Source organism: Madurella fahalii (genome assembly GCF_045866475.1).
Source record: "Madurella fahalii IFM 68171 DNA, scaffold_1, whole genome shotgun sequence".
NCBI classification, from domain to species: domain Eukaryota; kingdom Fungi; phylum Ascomycota; class Sordariomycetes; order Sordariales; genus Madurella; species Madurella fahalii.
This window is the reverse complement of record NW_027263971.1, coordinates 3,401,577-3,427,066: the sequence shown is the minus strand read 5'-3', so window position 1 is coordinate 3,427,066 and position 25,490 is coordinate 3,401,577. Positions and strand designations below refer to the sequence as shown.

General features: G+C 56.7%; 10 protein-coding genes across 10 annotated transcripts; 7 read left to right on the top strand and 3 right to left on the bottom strand.

Moving 5' to 3' along the window:
- Positions 1 to 749: 749 nt before the first annotated feature.
- WDR6 (WD repeat-containing protein 6) lies at positions 750 to 4,211 on the top strand (the record flags this gene model as incomplete). The annotated part of the gene is made up of 1 exon (XM_071056488.1): positions 750 to 4,211. One exon carries the CDS (start codon positions 750 to 752, stop codon positions 4,209 to 4,211), a length of 3,462 nt encoding a protein of 1,153 aa, XP_070912589.1.
- Positions 4,212 to 4,333: 122 nt separating this feature from the next.
- ECM39 (Dol-P-Man:Man(7)GlcNAc(2)-PP-Dol alpha-1,6-mannosyltransferase) lies at positions 4,334 to 6,310 on the bottom strand (the record flags this gene model as incomplete). The annotated part of the gene is made up of 3 exons (XM_071056487.1): positions 4,334 to 5,649; positions 5,697 to 6,187; positions 6,267 to 6,310. The coding sequence occupies 3 exons, from the start codon at positions 6,308 to 6,310 to the stop codon at positions 4,334 to 4,336; spliced, it is 1,851 nt and encodes a 616-aa protein (XP_070912588.1).
- A 293-nt stretch (positions 6,311 to 6,603) lies between these two features.
- Positions 6,604 to 7,609, top strand: CAP2 (F-actin-capping protein subunit beta; the record flags this gene model as incomplete). The annotated part of the gene is made up of 3 exons (XM_071056486.1): positions 6,604 to 6,635; positions 6,714 to 7,144; positions 7,215 to 7,609. The coding sequence occupies 3 exons, from the start codon at positions 6,604 to 6,606 to the stop codon at positions 7,607 to 7,609; spliced, it is 858 nt and encodes a 285-aa protein (XP_070912587.1).
- Positions 7,610 to 10,687: 3,078 nt separating this feature from the next.
- On the top strand, positions 10,688 to 11,961 carry MFIFM68171_01063 (uncharacterized protein; the record flags this gene model as incomplete). The annotated part of the gene is made up of 3 exons (XM_071056485.1): positions 10,688 to 10,889; positions 10,979 to 11,279; positions 11,337 to 11,961. The coding sequence occupies 3 exons, from the start codon at positions 10,688 to 10,690 to the stop codon at positions 11,959 to 11,961; spliced, it is 1,128 nt and encodes a 375-aa protein (XP_070912586.1).
- A 1,182-nt stretch (positions 11,962 to 13,143) lies between these two features.
- On the top strand, positions 13,144 to 13,805 carry MFIFM68171_01062 (uncharacterized protein; the record flags this gene model as incomplete). The annotated part of the gene is made up of 2 exons (XM_071056484.1): positions 13,144 to 13,197; positions 13,272 to 13,805. The coding sequence occupies 2 exons, from the start codon at positions 13,144 to 13,146 to the stop codon at positions 13,803 to 13,805; spliced, it is 588 nt and encodes a 195-aa protein (XP_070912585.1).
- Positions 13,806 to 14,391: 586 nt separating this feature from the next.
- MFIFM68171_01061 (uncharacterized protein) lies at positions 14,392 to 14,999 on the bottom strand (the record flags this gene model as incomplete). Its single annotated transcript, XM_071056483.1, has 2 exons — positions 14,392 to 14,814; positions 14,910 to 14,999. 2 exons carry the CDS (start codon positions 14,997 to 14,999, stop codon positions 14,392 to 14,394), a joined length of 513 nt encoding a protein of 170 aa, XP_070912584.1.
- Positions 15,000 to 16,120: 1,121 nt separating this feature from the next.
- PIC2 (Cu/Pi carrier) lies at positions 16,121 to 17,393 on the top strand (the record flags this gene model as incomplete). Its single annotated transcript, XM_071056482.1, has 3 exons — positions 16,121 to 16,432; positions 16,485 to 17,273; positions 17,325 to 17,393. 3 exons carry the CDS (start codon positions 16,121 to 16,123, stop codon positions 17,391 to 17,393), a joined length of 1,170 nt encoding a protein of 389 aa, XP_070912583.1.
- A 1,050-nt stretch (positions 17,394 to 18,443) lies between these two features.
- On the top strand, positions 18,444 to 22,392 carry MFIFM68171_01059 (uncharacterized protein; the record flags this gene model as incomplete). Its single annotated transcript, XM_071056481.1, has 4 exons — positions 18,444 to 18,597; positions 18,665 to 19,337; positions 19,389 to 20,393; positions 20,445 to 22,392. The coding sequence occupies 4 exons, from the start codon at positions 18,444 to 18,446 to the stop codon at positions 22,390 to 22,392; spliced, it is 3,780 nt and encodes a 1,259-aa protein (XP_070912582.1).
- Positions 22,393 to 22,584: 192 nt separating this feature from the next.
- Positions 22,585 to 23,304, bottom strand: MFIFM68171_01058 (uncharacterized protein; the record flags this gene model as incomplete). Its single annotated transcript, XM_071056480.1, has 4 exons — positions 22,585 to 22,731; positions 22,791 to 22,920; positions 22,987 to 23,165; positions 23,233 to 23,304. The coding sequence occupies 4 exons, from the start codon at positions 23,302 to 23,304 to the stop codon at positions 22,585 to 22,587; spliced, it is 528 nt and encodes a 175-aa protein (XP_070912581.1).
- Positions 23,305 to 23,662: 358 nt separating this feature from the next.
- MFIFM68171_01057 (uncharacterized protein) lies at positions 23,663 to 24,649 on the top strand (the record flags this gene model as incomplete). Its single annotated transcript, XM_071056479.1, has 3 exons — positions 23,663 to 24,089; positions 24,148 to 24,344; positions 24,401 to 24,649. The coding sequence occupies 3 exons, from the start codon at positions 23,663 to 23,665 to the stop codon at positions 24,647 to 24,649; spliced, it is 873 nt and encodes a 290-aa protein (XP_070912580.1).
- Between the last annotated feature and the right edge of the window lie 841 nt (positions 24,650 to 25,490).

Genomic DNA, 25,490 nt, shown 5'->3' with positions numbered 1-25,490 from the left:
CGACCAGAGGAGAAAGGCAGCTGCGAGTTTACAAACAACGGCCGTGAAACATTACAGGTGCGGACCCATGCTTTGATGAGGCACGGGTTGCCAAACTGCAGCAAGGTGGTTACAGCAACCTTGCCCCAATCCGATGGATCGGTGTGCCTCACTGTGATGAGAAACGGTGCCTTCAGGCTGAGCACCGTCCAGGAACGGAAGAGTGAAGGAAATATGAGGGTATCTTGCGGCGATATGACCGACATCCTTTCAAGAAGCTTAGCTAGGTAGGTTAGAATATACCTCCATTATACAGTCAAACATGTTGTAAGTATAAAAAACTCGGAGAGAATTTTCCCCCTTTCAGATCGATCCAGGGTTAGGGTTATCCAAACTTGACTCCCTTTTTGAGTCCAAAAACACCCGCAGAAAATGAGCATGAGTCTGCGTCTACAACCAAAAGTAATCGCTTAGAGAACTCTTGACTATTCTCAATACTACATTTTTGGCCCTGTCATGATGGCTCATAAGGTACGCCAAACCCATCCGTTTCTCATTGCAGTGACTCATTCAACATCCAAACCCCTCATATTCACCCCAAATAACAGTCACTGATACACTTGAAGAGCCGGGCAGTAACGCGTTTGGGGCACAGCTATGCGCTCAGTCCCATAACCGCACTCGCCTTCTATGACGCCGGACCAGATCGTGTCTTGCTTCTCTCGGGAGAAGATACTTTTCTCAAAGTCTACGACGTCCAGAGTTCTCGTATGCTCGGGCAGCTCAAGGTCTTTCATTCTCAGCCCATTCATGGACTTTACGTTTCTGGCCATGGGGAATGTCCGGGTTCGTCCGATGAACAAAACGGTGTCCTCGTATGGGGCGGGCAGTCGGTGGCTGCCCTGCCTCAGACCTCCCTAAAGGCGCTCATCGACGGGTCAATCCCCTCTCGGCCCTACGAGCTCAAAGCGCCAGATTGGATCTATGACGGGATCTTATGCTCTTCGGAAAAGATAAATGGCGCTCTTATTACTGCCCACAACGAGATTCTCCCGCTCTCGGTCAGCGCAGACGGGCACTCTCTCACCTTCGGACCCTTAATCTCCCCATCACGACCCATCTTATATTCTGCTGACCTCTGTTTGCTGTCACCAGGGGTCATCCTCGTCGCAGGTGGCACCGTATTTGGAGAGATTATCGTATGGAAGTACTACATCGATTCCTCCAAACTCTCCCAATGGGAAGTACTCTACGTCTTTACCGGTCACGAGGGGTCCATCTTCGGGGTTAACATCTCGCCCGAAATCGGCATCACCCCTGATGTTAAAGTTAGGTTGCTTGCCAGCTGTAGCGATGACAGAACAATCCGCGTCTGGGACATAACAGACCGCCCTCTTGCCACTGCAGTCAGTAATGGGATCGATTCCAAGGCGCTCGCCGAGGCCCGAGAGACGGGGTTTGGTGGCAACTCAGAGGCCAAGCAGGAGAACAGGAATGACTCATATCGATGTCTTGCTGTTGCTATGGGCCACGTCTCCAGGATATGGCATGTCAAGTTTACCGGCAGAACAAACTACTGCTCGCCCACAGCCAATCCTGTGGAGGTGTACTCGTTTGGCGAGGACTGTTCACGGCAGAAGTGGGAGCTTACCCTAGATCTGAAGCAGTGGCAGGAATCACTCAGGTCTGGCCTAGGAGCGACAATAGGGATACTTCGGCACTGCGGCGCAGATACCTGCCACAGTGGAAAGAACATATGGTCCGCCGCGGTTCTGAGTCGGGGGGATCAACCGCTCGTTGCTACCGGGGGAGCGGACGGCAAGATTGTCGTTGCCGGGAAGCTTAGGGACATAGGCTACTCCCAAACATATGGGAATCTTGACCTCAGCCTGACCTTCGAAGATGTCTTGCAAAGTCTCCAGAGAGCACCCCAGAGTTCGACAGAGCCTCAGACGAAGAAGAACACGAAGCACGCATTTCAACGGTACGCTTTTTTGTCGGACAAGAAGGTTCTGGCAACCAAGGCCTCTGGAAGGCATTTTGTCGCCACGTTCGGAGACTCCCTTGCCTGGGAAGAAGTTACCCTCGCTGACGCTGTCATTTTCGACTTGGGGTCTTACCATGTCGTGAAAAGCCCTGCAAGGGGTACGGCACTTATCGGCAGTACATCAGGAAAGCTCTACTTTTACCAAGACGGACACGAGGTCCGCGAACTTGCCCAATTCCCGGCCAAAGTATCAGACATCATCCTGCTCGACAGCTCACCTCAACATCCACCCGAAGAACAGCCCCAGACGCCCTGGTCCGTCATCATCACGGTCCTCGGCCTCAACCACGCCCTGCTCCTCCACTTCGACCCATCCACCAACACCTCAGCCATCGACCCGCGCAAAATTATCCTTCCAGAACACTACATCGTAACCTCCGCCGCCTTCTGCGGCCCCACCCTCATCCTCGGCTCCCGCACCGGCTTCGTAACCGCGTACTACACCCCCTCCCCCGAATCCTCCGCCTTCATCCCCCTAAGCTCGCGCAAAGACGCCAAAACCAAAGACGCCATCACCTGCATTGTCCCCCTTCCAGGAACAACACCAACCACCACCACCACCACCACCACTACTACTACTACTACCGCCACCACGACAACAACCTTCCTCGCCACCTGCCGCGACGGCAAATACCGCATCTACACCCTCACCTCCTCCCAGCTGCACTTACTCCACGAGATCTCGCCGCCGCTCGGCACCCTCGAATCCGCCTTCTTCACCACGCCCTTCCCTCACCCGAGTAACGCCAACAATAACGACGACGACAACAACAACAACAACAACAACAACAACAACAACAGCCGACAGCTGATCCTCCACGGCTTCCAAAACAAGAACTTCCTCGCCTACAACGCCACCACCCACGCCACGCTGGCCAGCATCGAGTGCGGCGGCGCCCACCGGCCCTTCGCCGCCGTCTCCCCCGCGCACGACCCGGGCCAGCTGAGGCTGGTGTTCTCGCGCGGGGAGCGGCTGCGGGTGTATTCGCAAGGCGGGGCGCCGCAGCGGGTTGTGAACGGCGGGGAGGGGGGCGGGAATGGCGGGGGCCACGGGCGGGAAGTCAAGGCCGTTGCTGCTGCTACGACCGCGGCGGCGGGTTCGGCGAGGGGATCAGCGTCGGGTCGGCTGGTGGCTACGGGCGCGGAGGATACCGCGGTTCGGATCTGGCGCGGGCCAGCGGGGGATGAGGCGCGTCCCCGGATGCAGTGCCTTGCTGTGGTGGAGGGCCATTCGGCTGGTGTGCAGGCGCTGAAGTGGTTTGGGGAGGGGTGTCTTGTCAGTTCGGCGGGGAGTGAGGAGTTGTTTGTTTGGCGGGTTGCGAGGCTCAGTGCGGAGGAGGAGGAGGATGGGGGATCGTATGATGCGTTGGCGGTGGTGAGGGAAGCCGTGTGGGATGACAAGACGGCGGATGGGGACTTGAGGATTGTGGATTTTGATGTCGCGGAATGGCCTGGCGACGAGGGGACGATGCTCGTCTCGCTGGGGCTGTCGGATTCGGCGGTCCGGAGCTACGTCTATTCTCCCCCGGGTATCGATAGCTCCGGTCCTGGTTCGGGAAACCGAAGAGGAGGGCGCTTTAAGTTGTTGGCAAGTGGCCGCTATACCGGTGCGTGTCCGACGCAGGTTAGGCATTTGCGGGTGGAAGAAGGGAGCGGGGGGGTGCGTGTACTGATGGCGTATACGGACGGGCATGTGGCTGTTTGGAGAGCCGCGACGCGGCAAGGGGAGGAAACGGGCGAGTTTGAGCTGGTCTTGACAGCGAAGCTTCACCAGAGCAGCATAAAGAGCCTCGATTTGTCGGCAGTCGAACACTCGGGCCAATGGCTGGTTATCACGGGCGGCGATGACAATGCTCTTGGCTTCCTTGATCTATCAAGCGAGGGAACCGGATACTCTGTGCTGGGCAGGTACAGGGTGAAGGACGCGCATGCGGCTGCGATCACAGGGCTTTGCACGGTCAAGCAGGAACTAGACCTTACCGAGGTTGCGACCGTTAGCAACGATCAGCAGGTAAAACTCTGGAAGATAGAAAGGAAGGACGACAGCCGAGGCCTTCGAGTGGCCATGGTGGATAATCAGTACAGCTCGGTGGCCGACGCGGGAGATTTGGAGCTCATCGCCCCCGGCAAGCTGATGGTAGGCGGAGTTGGCTTGGAGATGTGGGATCTGTTGCGGGATGGATAGCCGGGAAAAGATAAACATCGAGAATATAAAAAAGGGGTAGATGGAAAGGAAAATGATCTCTAGAAATGCAGGCACGTGGGGACGAAATGAATTGCATATTACACGGATATCACATCCAACATCTACCGAGCCTCCACAGCAGCCATCTTTTTCGCTGCCACTTTTACCCTTTTCAGTATATATATCTTTTCCACCATCCTGGGACCGATCCACCAGCCTCCAGTGAGAGCCCTTACCCTCCGCTTCCACAATGCCACCGTCCTGCCCATCCCCACAACCGGAACCATCGCATCTTCCTCTTCCTTCTCACCGGGCTTCACAATTTCAATCCCGCCATACCCTTTGACCACCGCCACCTTCTCCCACTCCCCGTCCATCCCTTGAACCCTCTCCGGCTCTTCCACAAGCACATACCCGAACTGTCTCCAAAACTCCTGCGTCCGCAACACCGTCTCACCCTCTGTTTTATCCACCACAATCGACGGGCCCCCACCGCGCTGCTTCACTAGATCTCCTCCCTCCTGGCCACCATTGCCGCCAGTACCGCTCAAACTCAAAGGAACCGCAGCGATAGCAACGTCCCGCACCGAGCTTGCCGTCGCCGAGCCGAAGAGCGTAACCCCGGTCATGCAAGCCAGGACGTCAGCATGCACAGGGACCACGGCCGATGAGTCCACCGTAGCAGCAGCAGGCGCCTGGTTGCGGAGAACCGAGTCCCTCACATACGCGAGTGCTTCGCCGCCGGGGTAGTTGAGCGCCGAGAGGGCGAGCATGGCCGAGCTAGCCGCAAACGAGCACAGGACCGACACCACAAGGACAAGCGCGAGCACCGACGAGAGGAAGCCCTTCCCGCGGCGACGGTTAAAGAGCAGGTTCGCTGAGAGCGCAGCCGCCGCAGTCAAGGGAGGGACGGCGTAAAAGATGAAGCGGGTTTCTTTGTGAGGCTGGAGGGAGTAGACGGCGATGAAAAGCAGGGGCGGGATGACTAACCGATTTGCCGCAGGCCGGAGGGCCGGGTGCCGTAGGGCGAAGGGGATGAGGACGCCATACGCTAATGGATTGACCAGCAGCCTGGGGAGGGCAGACGTGAAATAGTAATGCCAGGGGGAGACGCCCCAGTTGGAGGCGGACCCCTGGACGACGTTGTAGTAAAAGCCCCAGAGCTCGGGCCAGAGTGGGCGCTGCCAGAAGTAGCTGTCTATGGGGACCGAGGTGGCGAGAGCGGTGAGAAAGGAGACAGAAAAGGGGAAGATTACTCGCTCCAAGGAGAGTTCAGGGAGAATAACGAGGTAGAGAATGTTGATGGCCAAGAGGAGGGCGACTTCGGAGCGGAAGACGGCGGCGGCGAAGACGAACATGGTTATGGCGAGGCGCTGGCGGCGGGGTGTAGATTTGGGGTTGCTGGGATGCGGGAGGAGGAAGGCGAAGGCCAGTGTTGCTAGTACAGTCAGTGGGCGCATCTTGTGAACCGGGTGTGAGATGTACTCAATCCAAAGGCAAACATGTTCGGCAGCGTTCGAGAGGCGTAAAAGACGACGTGGAACTGGCTGGCTTGAAGCAGAAGATACCACCTCGCGGTTGTGGCCCCGTACGCCCGTCGGAGATTCTGGGCAAAGACGAGCAGACATGCGGCGTTGAACAGTCCCAAGACTGCCCTGACCACGAACTGGGCGTGCTGAAAGCCGACGACGGCAACGGCCGGCTGCGCAAACCCCGCCAGAAGCACCGCACCTATAAAGGTCCGAGGGACGGCGCCCGGAAACGTGAAGTGGTCATAGGTGCTGGACAGCTTCCGGTAAATGTCCGAAGTGGGTGTCCCGTAGACGAGCACATCGTGAGCGGCCTGGATATTAAAAGATTCCTCGACCTTGGTATAAGGAGCAACGATCAAATGAACTAGGATCAGTCCGGGTATCAAGAGAGAAAGTGCAACATCTTCGTAGTCGTCAGTAAGCTGAAAGGCGATGAGACGTGGCCTGAACCGTGTATTGTTGACGGCTGATGCTCACCTAAGAGGCCTGTCTTTGAACCAGCATCGTTGCTGTAGGCAGGCACGCGTCCTCGGCTATCTTTGCCAGCCGTTGCATTGGATTTAGCATCGTTTCCAGACGCCATGAAGCCCCTTGTATTAGAGAATGGCGGCGAATGGAAGCCGCCAATTCACATGAAATACGATGTTTTTCGTGATTGAAACGAGGTTCCATTTCAGGGATGACAGGAGCTTTCCACAAGCACTCAAGGACCCCTGTCCATGGACGTGCACGAGCCCCTGACAGCAGCCCCGCCATTTCACCCCCGGGAAGCTCCAACCGTAACACACCCCGCGACGGAATCGTATCCAACCTAACTTCATCACCCAGTCGAGTCAGCCACCTCGCAACCAGCACCGAAAATGGCGACCGCCGACCCTTTCGACTCGGCGCTGTAAGTTTACCCACAAAACGAATCCGATCCCTGTCACCCTAGCCCAACCACTAACCCAACCCTGTCTCCCCGGTCCAGAGACCTCCTCCGCCGGCTCAACCCAAAACACACAGCCGAGCACCTCAACAACATCATCTCCCTCGCGCCTGACCTGGCCGAAGACCTCCTGTCGTCCGTCGACCAGCCCCTATCCATCCGCCGCTGCAAGCAGACGGGGCGGGACTACCTCCTCTGCGACTACAACCGCGACGGCGACAGCTACCGCTCGCCCTGGAGCAACCAGTTCGACCCTCCGCTGGACGAGGCCGGCGTGGGCGGCGTCGGGGCGGGCGGGAGCAACGAAGGGGCAGGTGAGGGCGCGGTGCCGGGGGAGCGGGTGCGCAAGATGGAGATCAAGGCCAACGAGGCATTCGACGTCTACCGGGAGCTGTACTACGAGGGCGGTGTCTCGTCCGTGTACTTGTGGAACTTGGACGATGGGTTTGCGGGGGTTGTTTTGTTGAAGAAAGGTGAGTTGGGAGGGGGAAAAGGATCAATACCCGGTATGGAGAAGAGAGGCTGACTTTTGTCGTCCTCCAGCTTCCCCGCAAAACGACGGCGCATCCTCGGGTGTGTGGGACTCGATCCACGTCTTCGAGGCAAGCGAGCGCGGGCGTACGTCCAACTACCGCCTGACGTCGACCGTGATCCTTTCGCTCGCCACCAAGGGCGCTTCGCTGGGCGAGGTGGACCTGTCGGGCAACATGACGCGCCAGGTCGAGCAGGACTTGCCTGTCGAGAGCGACGAAAGCCACATTGCCAACATTGGCCGCCTGGTTGAGGACATGGAGCTCAAGATGCGCAATCTGTTGCAGGAGGTCTACTTCGGCAAGGCCAAGGACGTGGTCGGTGACTTGCGCAGCATCGGCAGCCTGAGTGAGGGCCAGCGCGACCGGGAGACGCAGCGCGAGCTGATTGGCAGTATGCGGAGATGATTGGTGTCGGTGCCATGGTGAGTGGCAGGCTAGGGTTTGAGCTGGGCGACATATTGGAAGCCCTCATCTACGATACAGATTAATGAAGATCACGACACGGTATCGGGCATTGAGTCTGGTCCGGGGGGCCATCCAGCCAAGTCCCGCAATTCCCGAACAGCTTGCTCGTCGCGATTACGTTTCCTGAAGGCGCTGTTGCCGGTCCTGCTGTTTAACCTTCGCGTCTGGTCGTTGACAAAATCTGCAGGTCTGTGCCGGCGCAATGTAGATGCCCAGTTTTGGCCTGTTTCAAGATTGCACATCGTTCTGTGCGCCACAGCTGAACTGCGGGTAGATCTTTGCTGGCGGCCTGCATGAGGCGCTCCAAGCCTCATCTCGGTCTGTCGCGTTTACCAAGGAGCTTGCCGGGTCTAGACTATTACCATACGTGTAGTACGTAGTAACTGCCTAGTTTGGCTTCTCATTGCTCGTTTAGCGGCTGCCGGCATCCTTCTTCGTGCATGCCCGTGGCAATAGTGTAAGCTATTGAATACGTAAGGGGCTCAAATGGGCCGGATTTAGTGAGCCGTTCGCCCGAGTGTTGCTCTGCAAAGACGGGCCATTTGTTATGCGAGATACGGGCGGAAAGACTATCGGTCGAGGTGTAGCGCGGAAACCCCGGCGCGCCTGGTGCAAGAACCAGCCTCTTGCAGCAGTTCATATCCGCCGCTTCCGTCAACGTCGCGAATAAAACGGGGGCTTTATTCTCGCGAGTTAACACCGAGAGCCTTGGAATTGTGGCCACGAGTTGGAGGCGCGGACGAAAAGACGTTCCCGAGACCCCGTGGGAAGACACAGCGGAGACCAGCACACCGGCTGTCTGGGGAGAACATGGCATCACTGTCACCAACATCTGGAGTTCACTTGCTTCTTCCAGGGGAGGCGGGGACTATGCCCCGTCGATCGTGACGTCGGGGAAGAAGCCGGAGCGCTTATTCGTCAGAGCATTTGCGGAGAGCCAAAACGCCTGCCCGGCCTCATGTGCCTGCAGTCGAAAGGGGGAACGGGCTTGTAATCGTTTATTTGGAAGAGGCAAAAGTGAGACAAATTGAATTTGGTGATCTGCAGACGGATGACGCAAAAGCACTGACCGTGAGCTGTGGCTGTTTGGAGCGAATGCCACTCCCCCCAAGTTGTTCGGTGGCACACGGGAGAGGATCCGTCAACCGCTGTTGTGTCAACGCTCGGGCTTGGCTGCTTCGATCAGTTGGGAAATTAGTGCCCGCAGCCCCTGAAGTGGAACGGGGGTGTTAAACGTCCAGCTTTCTTTGCCCTTGAATTGTCAGCAGAGCCTGTTGTCAGCTGTGGACTCTCTAATAATCGTACCCGCCCCCGCCCTATTTCCGAGCTGGGAAACCTTCTAGAAGAAACCGAGATTTGATAGCGCCTTTGAATGCTGTTCGGCCCCTAAGAAGCGGTCCCATTTTTGGTCCTCTTTTGCCGTTTAGTGGTTTGGCGATGACGGCCCGATCCCGCGACTTGGTCGGCTGCATCGGCGGGCATGGCGACGTACCTTGCCAAGTAGTGTAGAATCACGCCTCTCGTTGATCTGAGAGTTTCCGAACTTTTCATCACGGGGCATTCCGAAAGCCACCCGGCGCTGGGGAACCTCCCGTTCCTGCAGGGGTCATAGAGGGGCACTAGCCAAGCCGATCGTCCCCTTTTCGAAAGGTGCAAGCGCAAACACACAGACCTCGCTCCTGACGGCGCGGTTCGGACTTGAGACCCGTGGATTGGCCTAGGCAACATTACCGAGGAAGAGCGTCCTTGATGATGGAAGCGTATACACTACAATTCGCCGCCAGCTTTGCCTACGCCTTTAGTACCCGAGTCGATCGGATGATGTTCCGTCCCTGGCGTAGTTGCCCATACCCTTTTTTTTTTTTTTCTGCCAGATTGGATGAGGTGGGCCAGGATGCTGGGTGGAACCTGATGTTTCGGGCTGCTGTCTCTCGCCGTGTCTCACTTGCAACGTCCGCCTCCTTGGTGACAGATGCCGTCCGTTGCAACTGCCACTCTATTGTCATCTCCACAAGAGTGTTGGGTCGTTATCTTCGTTGGTTTTGTTGCCAGTGTTGCCCCTATTCCGGGGGTCTATGTGGACATAGGACGAGGCAGGAGCTGAACCTTGGCTTGTCCCAAAGGCCGGGCGGCCGTGCGGCCGTGTGGCCGAAGGAGAGGCGCATACTAACCCCGGACCCAGACGCCCTGACACTGCATCTGACTTGGGACGACAGCACTGGCAGGTGGTATTGTCACAACGTTTATTGTCGTATCATGTGAGCCAGACATTCTTCGAATCAGGGCACGTCGAAGCAGTCAAGGCAGCCAGGGAACCTCGACGGGACTGGAACTTGCAGCCCCGGAATATCAGAATCTGCGAGAAAGAAAGGACAACTCGGTCAGCTATGGCTGTCCACGGTGCGATTTGCATAAAGACTCCACCGGTGGCCGCCCGCCCAGCGGGCACTCGTCTACCCTTGGCAATTCCTCAAACTTGTCTGCCTTCCGGCCCACGCATTTCATAAGGCACTCTGTGCGGGACCCAGGGCAGCTTCCCCCCTTCCCCCTCCCCCAAAAAGAGTCCGTCGCCTTCGCCATTGGCAGCTGGACAAAGTGTGGGGAGTAGCAACCCGTTGGATCCAGCCGAATCGCTCGCTCGAGAATTTTCGTTCCAACGCGGTCCCATCTGCTCGGTTTTTGCGGCAAGTCCAGGGTCTTGGGCATCATCCCCTCGCGCAAGTTTTGTTTGTGCCCTGCCGAGCTCCTCAAAGCCTGCCGAAATCCCGCCCACCGCCTCCGTCTGGCATCCTCCCCCAGTACTTACTCGAGAACTGGACAACGGACACGCAGACGCCATCTCCTTTACGACTTGAGCCCATTGATTGCGCTCAAAGAAGTAGTAGCACACGCACGGAACGGCTTCGACGGCGACGAGCCACGGCTCTTGACCCCGCGCCCCAAATTTACCCCCGCTTCCCCCTTGACTGCTGCGCAAAACACCAAACTGCCCAGGATTCTAGACAGGAGAGTAGAACCATGGCCGAGAAGCCGTTGGTGCTGATCATCGGCGGGCTCGGGTACATCGGCCGCTTCCTAGCTCTCCACATCCACAAAAACGACCTTGCGGCCGATGTACGCATCGTCGACAAGGTGCTGCCGCAGCTCGCATGGCTACCGCCAGAGTTTGAGGAGGCATGTGCGGGATCTAAGTTTGTGCAGGCAGATGCGAGCAGAGAGCGTACGTTTCCCCCCTCCACTACGTTTGGGTCTCCCCGCCCTGGGCTCCACGCCACGATCCGTCGACGCTAACGGCGCATTCTGCTACAGAGTCTCTTGGGCGGATATTCGACCGGGAAGACGGGAAGCAATGGGACTACGTCTTCAATTGTGGCGGAGAGACGCGCTATTCACAGGAAGATGAGGTGTACAAGCTGCGGTCACTCGGCCTATCCCTATGCGTGGGCAGGGAGGCGGCCAAGCGGGGCGTCAAGTGCTTTGTCGAGCTGAGCACGGGGATGGTGTACAAGCCGGACTCATCGCCGAGCAAAGAGCAGGACAAGCTGAAACCTTGGAGCAAGATTGCCGTTTTCAAGCTGCAGGCCGAGGAGGAGCTCGCCAAGATCGAGGGGTCCGTCTTTTGAACAAAGCCACATACCCGCCAGGAACGCATACTGACGGCTTGCAGGCTGAATCTCGTCATCGTGCGGCTCTCGCACGTCTATGGGCCGTATGCGTCACAATGGGTTGCAACCGCGCTCTGCATGGCAAGGGTGTACAAGGCGCTCGAGTCCGAGATGAAGTGGCTATGGACGAAAGACTTGCACACCAACACGGTCCATATCCACGACGTTGTACGGGCCCTGTGGGCGATTACTGGTTGGTACACGGCCGGCAAGAACAAGTGGGATAGCAAGACCATGGGCAAGGTGCCGACATTCAATATTGTCGACAAGGGTGTTACCACCCAGGGGGTCATGGCAGACATCATCGGGCAGGTGTTCGGCATCGCCACCGGGTTCCAGGGATCGCTCATCAGCACGTTCGCAAAGCTCAACCTGGACAGCGTAGTGGACGACGTCAACGACGAACTCCTGGGGCCGTGGGCCGACCTTCTCGCAGAGGCCGGCATCACGAGGCCAGGGCCGCTGACGCCTTTCATGGAGAAGGAACTGCTGAAGGACACAGATCTTAGCATGGATGGCTCAAGACTAGAACAGGTTGTTGGGTTTACTTACGAGAAGCCTAAGATCACCAAGGAGTTGGTGGAAGAGGTCATTGAAAGTTACAAGAGGATGAACTGGTGGCCTTGATGAGCTTTTAATGACTTGGGTGGGAGGAGTCGCACTAGATATGGAAAATGGGGAGCTCGACTGGCTTGTGGGAGGACAAGGCGCCGAGAATAACGATGCACTGATAGCAAGAGGACTAATGTGGAAGGGTGATGCCTCCGGACTGCGGGGGAGACGATCAATGTAATAATAGGATATCCGTCTCAAAAATACTAATATGATTTCACGCCGAGAGTTCTGTGGCTGCAACGGCCGTCTGCGACGGGCTCTTATCAACGGGAGCCGCGCATATGTGCTGTAAGGGCTTTTGAAACAGTCCGGACAGAACCTGAGAGGTGAGAGCCAAGCTAGGGATTTACCAAGGCACCTCAGGCCCACTTCGAGTTGTTCGGCGACGGCTGTCACATGGAAGCCTCGGGCACAGCGGGGGTTGGCTGTGCCTCTACGTTGCCAATTATTACCCCGCATTATTATCGAGCTCTGTAAGCTTCCCACCCCAACAAGCATCGCAGCAAAATGACCGTATTCTCTGGCATATCTGTCGGCTCTCAAGGTATCCCCCGGTCTTGGTCCAGAACGAGGGGAACCAGCCTCCCGGTACGGCAACTGCAGGCGGAGATGCACCGGGTAATGCAGGAACACGAAGAAGAACGAGCTGGGTGCAATCGAGCTAGCAGCTTACTCGCATTGAATCCATATGGAGCCGCCAGCGTTGCAGAAACACCTAGCTAAGGTAGGGGCGGTGCGCCGGGAGAGAGGTTAGGCCGGCGCCCAACGGACATGCCCTGGCGCCCTAGGTTCGAAAAGTACTGTCCCCCGTGCAAGGCGACCGCAGTTGTACACTGCGTCATCCCTGGATCGCCGGGATCCTACTAGAAACGGAGTCCGTCCGAACCCGTCCCCTCCGTGGCAGGCTTGGTATCCCCGGCTTGTGAGCGTGGGTTACACTTTGCCTCGGCCGCCCAGCCCAGTCGTGCCTTACTCGACTGCACGGCTCCTCTTTCTTGTGACGGTGGTTCCCCACTAACTGATCTTGAGCATCAGTGGGATATTTAAAGCTTAAGAAGCAACACTCGTGGCCTTCCACTCACCTTCTTGTTCGATTTCATTTCATTGCTCTCTCACTCAATTTCGAGACTACAGCTCCCTACATCCACCCCCAGAAAAGCTAGCTATCTACCCCGCCGAGCTACTTTGCCCAACATGGCCGCTCCCGCGAACAAGAACATTGGAGACCTCAACGGGAAGTGGGTCATGGTATGTCGAATGCATAGCAGCATATCGTAATCCTGCGTGCCAGCCGGCTGACATGGCTTTCCCGCCCCTACCAGAACAAGAGCCAGTCCAGCAGCATCGAGCCGGGTCTCGCGCTGCAAGGCATCGGCTGGATGACCCGCAAGGCCGTCAGCATGGCCACCCTCACGCTCGACATTAAGCAGTTCGTCGCCCCTCCCTCGCCGCCCGCCGACCCTGCCAACCCCCCCGCCACGCACATCGAGATCGAGCAGACTGGCACGGGCGGCATCAAGGGCTCGACGGAGAAGCGCTGCCTCGACAACAATTTCCGCGACCACAGCGACTGGCTGTTCGGCCATGTCAAGGGCCAGAGCCGGTGGCTCACCCCGGCCGACATCTCGGACCCGTTCCTCAACTCGGGCTGGCTCGAGGGCGAGGAGGAGAAGGGCGGGCCCAACGGCGAGACGCACATCATTAGCCACGTCGAGAGCTACGACAACGGCTGGACCGCCACGCAAATCTGGGGCTTCAAGATGATTGAGGGCGTCCGGAAGTACTGCCGCAATGTCGTCATTGCAAAGGGCGGCGAGCGCGTCGAGCTAGTGCTCATCTACGACTTCCTCGAGTGAAGTGGTGGTTAGCTAGGCTATCTTAGGTTTTATAATGTTTCACTTGTTTCCAGCCGGCATATAGCGAAGCGTGAGGGTGGAGTCTCCATCATCAGGGTTTACCTAATTAGAGTCTCAGTCTTCACCAGCTCGGGGACGGAGGATACCCAGAACGCTGACGCTGATGGGTCGTTTGAACATGGGGCCTCTGTTATGGGGAATCAGTAATTACTGTTCCTGGAGTCGCCTCATGCCATATGTACTAGACAACTGTCGATGACCAAATTTTCGCAAACTGCCCATTCTTCCGTTCCTGTTTCCAGCGATAAAAGTCTGTTGCAAAAGCCTCTGTAGCGCGAGCTCGAGGGGAATCTGAGCGTCCTAGCCAACCAGTCTTGGGTATTGCCTCCCGTGTCGAATCCCATTTCTCCATGTTGAATGCTCCTATACCGCCCCATCCCCCGACAATATGAAATACTACCCGCCAGCCCAACGCCGCTCGATACTGCCTACTTACCGATACGGAAATACCAGGGCCTTTATCCTCCAGCCACTCTTTGTCCTCGGTATAATGCAAGGCAAAAGAAAAGAAAAATAAGAGGAAAGATCAAGCCGGTCGCCGCTTAACAAACTCCTCCAAATCCCCCCTCGTCGCCACCCCGAGAACGAACCTCCTCCTCTCGTCGGTGATCACGGCAAACTCCTGCTTCTGCCCGCCCGTCTCGGCCCCTTCGAAGAACGCCTCGAGCTCCTCGAGCGGCGTCTGCATCGTGATGACCTTGTACTTGGCGCCGCGCCGCTGGAACCGGATCATGGCGCTGCGCACCTCGTCCTCGGGCCGCACCCGCCCGGCCTCGAGCAGCGCCTGCAGGTGCGGGATCGACAGGTAGCCCAGCAGGGCGCGCGTCGTCGAGTCGACGATGGTGAGGTGCGTGTAGTCGCGCTCGAAGGCGGACAGGAGGGCGAGCGAGACGGGGTCTGACGGGGTGAGAGACAGCGCGGCGGGGGGGTCGAGGTCTTCTACTGTTGCCTGTTGTTTTGGGAAAAGGAGGGAGGGGAAACACTGGAGTTAGGATTCGATCATGATGATATTCTGGGAACTGGGGAGTGGGAAATATGATTTACCCCGCGGTATCTTGAGGCCCATTTTGAGACGAATGGCTGGGAAGAGGAGCCGGGTTGTGGCTGGGATTGTTGGGCCATTATATCGGTCATTTTTCTGGGTTGCGGCTGGCGGTGATGGGGATTCTTGTTCGGTGTTGGGGTAGACCGATCAGTTTTGGACGGTTGATTGGAATTTGAAGTCAAGTCGCTTCGGTCCTCGAATGGGATTTCTGCGAGTTGGTCTTTGCTTTCGACAGCTCGGGCCAATCACATGCACCTTCGTTTGCTCGTGTGGCTTCCGTCCGGCCTTGCGTGATAGTTGGGCGTCTTGCCGGTGATTCGGGGTATGTTATCAGCTCTCTAGGCTGCTATGTATTAACTACCTTCTAGCCGTTCTTCTGCGACTCAACATTTCACTTGACTAGTGTATTTGGACAGTAGATATTGAAGCACCATAAAATATCGATTAGCCAATCGAGCAGCAGGTGGGTTCCAGGCCTGGTCTGAACGTGCCCGGCCCTGATTCTCCCGATAGCCAACGCCAAGGGAACACAGCGGGCCGGAGTCATCAATCTACGTCACCGTCCCATAACGCCGCTTCCGCTCGTGACAGCAGCATCTCCATCTCAACAATCAAGCAATTAATCTTGCGACGATTGGGCCGAAGACATGTGTATCGCCTCATCAAGAATCAAAACGGACTTCTTGATAGACTCTCTTTCAGGTCCAAATTGATGCTAGATAGCACCCAAAGCCGGCTAGGTTTAAGCGTCGACAAAGTTAGCTTCGGGATTGGCCGCTCGTCAGCGCCCGTGTCCTTGGATGAAGTCATTGAATCCTACCATCAGCGGATACATTCATCCACCACTTCCGTTAGGATAAACTCCGGTTATCTCCGCAGAACGCCAACCTGTTTCATCTATTCCCTCACATTACGTTTGTTGATACTGCGTCTATTGATCGCAAACGTCTGCTTTTAGCGTTTTTGTCATAAGGAAGCCAAAAGGTAAGCAAACCTATTGCTCGAAAATACTGCCCTGTCAGGGGTCCAAACCGCTTGCAAAATGGGCTCTCTCCCGGCCTCGACGGAATTCGCAACTTCCCAAGACGAAGGGTATTGGCAATGCCATCCGCCCTGCGCTTTGGAAACAAACTAAGCTCAACGTGCCGAACCTTTACTTACACGATTTCAGTCTCTTCAGGCAGCCGCTCTCTGGCATCGTACAGCAACGATGTCGCCGCTCTTCCCTAGCTTTGATACGCTGCAGCAAACCTTTGGCAGCCGGTACCCGCGAGGCGGGCCGCAAACAAAGCCCAATGCGAGCAGCCCTACGCCTTATCAGGCTCGCCTCGAGCTGTACCCCGCTTACTCGATCATCGACGATGCGAAGGACAAGACCAAGAAGCTGAGCGCAGAAGCCCAAAAAGAGTTTGATGCAGCAGCTCAGAAGGCCAAGGCAACGGTCAAGGCGGATTCGGGGAAGCTGGAGTTGTATTCGGGCAGATACTATGCCGCTGCTACGATAGGCGGCCTGATGGCCTGTGTACGTTGCTGTGGGCAGCAATGACAACACGCTAGAGGCTGACCATGCACAGGGCTTGACACACGCGGCTGTCACTCCGCTCGATCTCGTCAAGACGCGCCGCCAAGTCGACTCCAAACTGTACAAGAGCAACTTCCAGGCGTGGGGCCACATCTACCGCGGCGAAGGCGTCCGGGGTATCTTCACAGGCTGGGGTCCGACTCTCCTTGGCTACTCGGCCCAGGGAGCCTTCAAGTACGGGTGGTATGAGTACTTCAAGAAGACATACTCGGACCTGGCCGGCCCCGAGGCGGCTTACAAGTACAAGACCGGTGTGTACCTGGCTGCTTCAGCCTCCGCCGAGTTCCTGGCCGACATTGCGCTCTGCCCGTTTGAGGCGGTCAAGGTGCGCATGCAGGGAACGATCCCGGCACAGTACAAGGGGACATTCGACGGCTTCAGCAAGATCACGGCCGCCGAGGGCATCGGGGGCCTGTACAAGGGCCTCTACCCGCTGTGGGGTCGACAGATCCCGTACACGATGATGAAGTTTGCCTCGTTCGAGACCATCGTCGAGATGATCTACGACCGCCTTCCTGGGAGCAAGAATGACTACAGCAAGGCTGCGCAGACGGGCGTCTCATTTGTCGGTGGTTATCTGGCGGGTATCCTCTGCGCTATCGTTTCGCACCCTGCCGACGTCATGGTCAGCAAGCTCAACGCGTATCGCAAGCCTGGAGAGGCGTTCGGGACGGTGACCTCGAGGATATACAAGGACATCGGCTTTTCTGGTCTCTGGAATGGTCTACCGGTCAGAATTATCATGATTGGTACCTTGACTGGACTGCAGTGGATGATCTATGTGAGTTGCCCTGGCTTTACCATGGTTAAGACTGAGATTGACGCTTTGCAGGACTACTTCAAGATGTTCATGGGCTTCCCCACGACGGGCGGTACCCCGCCTCCCGAGAAGAAGGAATAGATGATGGATGGGATGGGTGTTGTTGGAAGTTTGGACTTGGTCTCCAGCCGATGTGTTGGTTGGCGAACTCTTGTCGAAGTGTACTATATACCGGGTGTTTTTCTGGGTCATTTGTTTCCAAGTAAAATGAAAATGGCGATGCTTGTTCCACTTTTGGTGCATCTCAGGATGGAGATGGCATGGGGTGGCGGCGCAATTACGTACTGTAGCCCACACCAATATGGCGGAGGCGCTCAGCCCTAGCCATACGCGTATTCAACCCCTGTAAAGCCTAAGCACTGTGGAGCGACGGGCGCACCGGGCCTGCGCGTCCAGTCCACGCATCGGATGGGCTTTTTCATGCAGAGAAAACGGTGCAAGAGGCCTTGAGCGGGACCATGGAGCAAGGCTTAGCCCACGAATATCCATGCTTCCGGCCGGATGCATCTTCGAGTGATCAGGGGTTGTACTTCAGCACTGGAATTCTGTGCCGAAGTACCCCGTATCCTGACAGTCGTCATTGGTCCAGCATCGACCCCTGGAATTTCCATAGAATGACGATGCCGCCGGACAGGCGTTCAAAAGCCCGTCTCCGTTTGACCTGGCTATTGACTTGGACATATTATTTCATGTCCCGGGTGTCACCTTTTCATTCATCGGCTTGCTACGGTACCTAGCTTACCGACAAAGGCCCCATCGCCCATGCTACCACCAAGTTTGGGGAACCTCGATGCATCCTCCTACCTGACTCTTAGCAGTGTCCTGATTGCTCTCTCGTCGCTACCCAAGGCACCTAACTTCCGTGCTGAATCCGGGATGGAGCAAGACTAACGTCACTTACGGTTACCTACCATAACCAACGATATTGTAATTATTCGACATCCGCAGTGCTGTCTCGTCGCCTTGCCAACCAAGCATCTGTCATGAAGTGTCGCACTTGAGATATCGCCACCTTACTGACGTGTCTCTGGCTTCGCACTACGGCCGTTTTAAGTCTCTGCTTTGAAGCTCAACTGAGGTGCAAGCCCTCGCACGGTCCGGAATCGACCTAGAGACTCCAACACCATCACCATGACAGAGGGTGCTCTGCCCACGAGGCTAAACGCAGTCCCAATAGCCGAGGAACTCGACGCGGCAGACGATATCCCGCCGCCTGCCTACGGCGAGCATCATGATCAGCTGCAGCTCTCCCAGGCCGGTTTCGCGGCCGATGCGGCTGTTACCGGTGAGCAAGACCCAGGAAACCCCCCTTTCCCCTTATTCACCCGCTCGAACTACTCACTATTTCTTAGCCGACGGCCGTGTAAATATCAATATCAGCGAAAAGAATCGGCGTCTATCTGAGCTATTAGCCCCAACCTTAAAGAGACAGCTCCGCGCCGGTGCCCAACTCCCCTCGGAACCCCTGCCACCTGCATACATCCCTCCCAGCCTAGGGGGTCAACCTGGTCAGACACCGCCGCCCCGTTTGAACGTGGTGATCCAGATTGTCGGGTCGCGAGGTGACGTTCAGCCTTTCGTTGCCCTCGGCCAAGTCCTCCGCGATACCTATGGACACCGCGTGCGCCTGGCGACCCATGTCACGTTCAAGTCCTTCGTTGAAGAAAATGGGCTCGAGTTCTTCAACATTGGGGGTGACCCGGCCGAGCTGATGGCTTTCATGGTCAAGAACCCAGGATTGATGCCTGGTCTAGATACCATCAAGAGCGGCGAGATCAAGAAGCGCCGCCAAGGCATCGAGGAAATCCTCATGGGTTGCTGGCGGTCTTGTATCGAGGCTGGGGATGGTATGGGGATTCCCCCGCCGCCGCGCAGGGCAGACGAGATGCTGGATGAGCAGTCCGTGCTACCTATAGATCCAGGGAATCGGCCTTTTGTTGCAGACGCCATTATCGCGAACCCGCCCAGCTTTGCACACATCCACATTGCCGAGAAGCTTGGGATTCCGCTGCACATGATGTTCACGTAAGTTCACGCTTGTTATGTAAAACGCCAGTGCCAAACTGACAGGAACAGGATGCCCTGGACGCCAACTAGGGCGTTCCCTCATCCGTTGGCCGATGTCACGTCAACAAATATCGACGCCGTCATGACCAGCTACATTTCGTACGCTCTGGTAGAGATGATGACTTGGCAGGGATTGGGTGATATGATCAACCGATTCCGAACAAGCATTCTTGATCTTGATCCTATCTCGTTGCTGTGGGCGCCCGGGTTACTCACCCGACTGCGGATCCCCACGACGTATTGTTGGTCGCCGGCGCTGACACCGAAACCAGCCGATTGGGCAAACGAAATCACCGTAGCCGGTTTCTACTTCCTCAATCTCGAATCTGCATATACCCCCGAGCCGGACCTCGCCGCATTTCTCCAGGCAGGACCACCGCCAATCTACATCGGTTTCGGATCCATCGTCGTTGACGATCCAGACGCGCTCACCCGTACCATCTTTCAGGCTATCGCAATGACAGGTGTGAGAGCCTTGGTGTCTAAAGGTTGGGGCGGAATAGGAGGCGACGCAATCGGCGTCCCCGACGGCGTATTCATGCTCGGCAACTGTCCCCATGACTGGCTATTCAAGCGCGTCTCTGCCGTAGTCCACCACGGCGGGGCGGGTACTACCGCTGCAGGGGTCAAGGCTGGAAGGCCAACCGTTGTGGTTCCTTTCTTCGGTGACCAGATATTCTGGGGCACAATGATCGCAAAAGCAGGAGCCGGGCCGGCCCCTATTCCGCACAAGAAGCTGACAGCCGAGAACCTGGCGGCCGCTATTACGGAAGCGCTCAGACCTGAGACGAAAGCACGAGCTCAAGAATTGGGTGAGAAGATTAGAGAGGAGAAAGGCGCCGACGTCGGGGGCAAGAGTTTCCATCAGTTTTTGAATGCTGATAATATGAGGTGCTGGTTGGCCCCGAGTCGGGTCGCCGTCTGGCGCGTGAGGAGAACGAAGGTCAGGTTGAGTGCACTAGCAGCCGCAGTGTTGGTGAAGGAAGGCCGGCTGAAATACTCTGACCTGAAACTGTAAGGTTCCCCAGTGGCATTACCCAGAGCTGCCCCTAACATCTCTCACAGATATCGCCCGGTCGAATACAACACCGAAGATCAGCCATGGGACCCCATCTCTGCCGTTGTGTCGGCCTTGGTGGGCGACTTCAGCCATCTCACCATGGCGCTGGCGGATTTCCCGCGAGAAATTTTCAAGGGCGCCCAGACGAAGAAAGGCAAAGCTAACGATTCCACTCCAACACCACTGCCGAGAGACGGCATCGCAAACCCTTCAACCGCATCTCTCCTCACAAACACCTCCGGAGGGGCAATGTCGAGCGTGGATTCCCTCGCCGCCAGCACCACCTCCTCGGTCGAAACTCTCCCCTCCACTCTCTCCCCACAACAGACCCAACACCAACAACAATCCTCAACCAGCACCGCCAACCCCGTTCCCCCGCCCGCACCGAAATCACCCCTCCCTCGCGACCGCTCCCCCTCCTCCAACCCAGTCAACCTCGATCTGGCCCTCGCCACAGGCAAAGGGGCCCTGCGCATCGTCAGCGCAGGCATGAAGACGCCGTCCAACTTCTGCCTGGGCCTGGCGCGCGGCTTCCGCAACGCGCCCAAGCTGTACAACGACGAGACGGTGCGGCCCTCGGAAAAAGTCACCGGCCTCGCCAGCGGCGTCAAGGTCGCCGGCAAGGAGTTCGGCCTGGGCTTGTACGACGGGCTCTCCGGCCTGGTGACGCACCCTTGGAAGGGCGCGGAGCGGGAAGGCGGGCGCGGCCTGCTGAAGGGGTTCGGGAAGGGCATCGGCGGGGTGGTGCTCAAGCCCGCGGCTGGGTTCTGGGGGGTGCCCGGGTACCTGATGCAGGGGGTGCGGGTGGAGATGAGGGGGTGGTTGGCGGGCGACAAGGCGGGCCAGCGGAGATGGGTGGTCACCGAGAGGATCAGGCAAGGGCTGGGTGATTATGAGGTCGCTACTGAAGGGGAGAGGAGGGACGTGCTTGCGCGGTGGGGGGAGAGGGAGGGCGGAGAGGAGTTGAAGGGATTTTGGGGGTGGAAGAAAACCGGGGAGGAGGCGGAGGCGGAGGGCCCGTTGAGGGCGAAGTGGCTTCGCGGAAAGGATGGGCTCACTGCTGTTGCTGCTGCTGCGGAGAGGAGGAAGAAGTCGAGGAGCACCGCTTCGGCTGTGTCCCTGGCTCCGCCGACTACTGCCAGCTCGGCCTCGTCGGATTCTAACTACTCGTTTGAGGGCGATGAGGCCCTGGAACGGGCGATCCGGGAGTCGGTGCAACAGACGTCGACCGGGGATTCGGAGGAGGACGCGAGGATTGAGGCGGCGGTGAGGGCGAGCGTTCAGGAGATGCAAAGGGCGGCTGAGCAGGGCCGTGGAAAAGCCGGGTGGCAGGCCATGATGGAGCCGGGTGCTCATCCGGAAGCGGCGCATCCGGATCAGAACCTGACGGATATCACGGATGAGGAGTATCAGGCGTTGATCGAGGAGGCGGTGCGGCTGAGTTTGCTGGAGCAGCAGCGGGAGCAGTGGGGTTCACATCATTCGCCTGCGGATGAAAAAGCTGGGCTGCCCGGATACCCAGGTTCAACGGCAACGGCAACGGAAACGGAAAGGAGGGAGTCGGCTCAGCCTGTCTTTGAACTTCCCGGAGATCTTCCAAGAGTCGCCACCACGGTGGCTAATGCTTCTCCCGAGCACGGAAGCGGTAGCGAAGAGGACGAAGAGGGGGAAGAGCGACAGTTGCGCCGCGCCTTGGAGGAATCGGAGCGAGAGCATCGAGGTCGTGAGGAGGAACTACAGCGCCAGAGGACCGAAGAGGAGATTGTGCTGGAATATGTCAAGCGGCAGAGCCTGGCCGAGGAAGAATATCGGCGGGCTGCTGGAAAAAGAAAAGGGAAGGGTGCCGCGACAGGGGAAAGCGTACCAGATGAGGACGAAGATGAGGACCTGAGGCGGGCGGTGGAGGAGAGTTTGAAGATGAGTGGGAGAGGTGGAGGGCCGTCAAGGTCTTGATCAATCCATTCTCCTTGAGTGTGCTCGATGAGTAAACGAAACGTTTGATGCAGAGCCAGATTTGGCCACATTTCATTGTATGCTTAGCGGAGAATACCCTCGTGAATTTGTCATATTTTAGGTATTGATTTCTTTTGCAAAAGCAATCTCCGACATAAGTCTTCTCAATGGGCCGGTATCTGCGGGCATATATCACTGCATAGACTTCTTCGCGCGATCAAACACACTTGCATCCCCACTATCCCACTTTTTAACAACCTTGTACTTTGTGATGCGCCAGGGGTTAAGGCCCTGGTTCTCAAGCGCGATATCCCGTTTGACTTCGGCTACCAGGAGGCCCTGTCACATTCGTCAAAATATTGTCCTTCTCAGACACAGAACGGACAGACGTGGCATACCCCGTTTATCGTCAGCGGCGAGGCGGTTTCGTCTAGCCCAACCATGGCGCCGTTTGCTTCGGCGAGCACGTTCACCTTTTCCGGGCGTGTTGCACCAGGCGCGGGCTGCGGGAGGTCGGCGATGATACACCTTGGCTGGGATGAGTATAGTCTACTTGTAGGGGAATCATGATCATAGGGTGAGCTATAGGCTTACGAGGTGACGTGTTGTGTCGACGCAAAACCCTTCATGATGACGTCAATCTTGTCAACCCACTCGGAACGCGGGATAACGAACGGCTCTCCGCCGAGAATCGAGGTGTAGTCTACATGGATCTCGTCGGCGTAGACCTCGTTAGTGAGGCCTTCCAGGTTACAGGTGTCGTAGTATAGGGGCTGTTTGGTTGTCAGCCCCCAGCCCGTGAATTCAAATGTAAGGGGTCTGGATCGGGACGTTTAGTACCACTTTGGAAATGACATCGTGGATGTTGGCTCGGTCGAGGAGATACTGGAGCGTGTCGTAGACTGGAGCCATTCTTGCTCTCCTCCACAAACCAGGCGGCTATCTGCACACAGTGAATTCAGATACGGTCAGAACCCAACTTTCCAGCTTTCATGGTTGGACGGTCTCTTTTAAAACTATTTGGGATGGATCCGAGTTGCCCAGCCGGACATAACCCCCCGGAGACTGCCGGAGTTACGCATATGACATAAGTACAAGTACCCGACCTAATGGCACAGCTTATGGCAGCATCTGATTAGTCTGTTAGCCCTGCACGTCAGCAAAGCTGCGAGCTGCAGGCTTCAACCCTTGTAGCTCCAATGAGTTCATAAACTCGTTTCCTACCAAACTATCCTACACTTCACTCCAGGAACTCAAAGCTCACCAGTACATGGCTAACATGGCATCCACCATTCTCATCTTAGGCGGCACTGGCAAGGTGGGCAGCCGCATTGCGCACCAGCTCTCATCCCGGCAAATCCCCATCCTGGTCGCCTCGCGACGGGGCACAAGCGATCACGGGGTCCCGGTAGTCTTTGACTGGCACGACCGCGAGACATGGGAGAAGCCGTTTACCGCTGCCACGGCGTCGATTAGCGCGATCTATCTGATTGCACCGCCATCGATGGACGCTGACAAGGTCATGAACGAATTTATCGATTTTGCACGCGAACGGGGTGTGCGCCGCTTCGTGCTGCAGAGTGCCTCATCGGTTGAGGCGGGCGGACCGGCGATGGGAAAGGTCCATGCCTACCTGCGGGAGCTGGGGCAGCGGGGGGAGGTGGACTGGGCTGTGTTGAGGCCTACTTGGTTCCAAGGTGTTTCCCACTGTCGGTAAAGAACGGCGTGTTGCGACGAGGCTAACGGTTCGCATAGAAAACTTTGCTGAGCAGCCATTTTACGCCGATGCCATCAAGGAGGAGAGCAAGGTCTACTCGGCCACGGGCGACGGCAAGATTCCGTTTGTGTCGTCCGACGACATTGCTGCTGTTGCCGTGTGCGCCCTGACGAACCCGGACCCGCCCAATACCGAATATCTCGTCCTAGGACCCGAGTTGCTCGCGTACAGCGATGTAAGTTACCTGTGCCCCAAAACCCCATAGGGAGCCATGTTGACGCCTTCTCTCAGATCGCAGAAATACTCACCCAAGTTCTGGGGAGGACGATCGTGCACGTTGACCTCACGGCCGCAGAGTTAGAGGAGCGTCACCAAAAGTTTGGGCTCCCCAAGGAGTATGCAACGATGCTGAGCGCCATGGACACGTCCATAAAGTTTGGCGCTGAGAACCGGACAAACGATGTTGTCCTGGCATTGACTGGGGCGGCCCCCAAAATGTTCAAGGCATATGCCGAGAATGCCAAAGATGTGTGGCTGTGATCGGAAGTGTTTTGAAGGATTTGCAGATAGACTGTGTTCTTGTAGTATAGGCATTATTTGTGCCCGAAGTAGTCGGAACGAAGGTGTTTCTATCGTCGTGTTGTTACCCTCAACATTTGCGCCCGGCCGCTAGCGATGCGACCGGCTTACATGATGCCATTGTGATGCTCACCTGAGCGCTAGCATGAAGTACTACCTTTACGCTAGGTGATCGTGATACTCGCAGCTTAGAAAGAATGAGCTAGCTTGGCTAGAGTTGATTTTAGCCCTCGCACTCATTCAATAACACTCCCACATCAAGAAATCCAGATTCAAACACCAACTCTCAACCTCCTACCGTGAGCACTTAGGGAATGGAGTGCCTCGCTACCGGCAAGCGCCCCGAGCTTGGCACGCTACCTACTGGACCCCCCTGTCCGCTCTTTAAAACCGTCTATCTCCGGTCCTAACAATGTTTTGCCCCTGGATCTGGTTTAGGTAATGCTTAACTCCGATCTCAGGGGCTCGATGTCGGGAAGCACCGTGCAAGGGCCTCAGATTGTATTCGTCACAGACTCCTAACATCATCGGTTATCCAAAACTTTCTGTCTGACCTTTTGTCTTTGATACACGCACAATACCGAAAAGAATCTATCCGTGCTTTTTGCCCATTGGTCTTTGGTTAGAGTGTAAACCCATGAATCCTTGTTGTCGCATTAACGAAGTTAGGGGCAGGATCGACATACCCCACATGACATCATCGGTTCCTGAATCTCACAGGGTCCAGTTACGAAGAGACGACAAAACATGAGATGGTCTGGTTGGATAGATAGTTGGATTTCATCAGATTGTCTTACCTTTG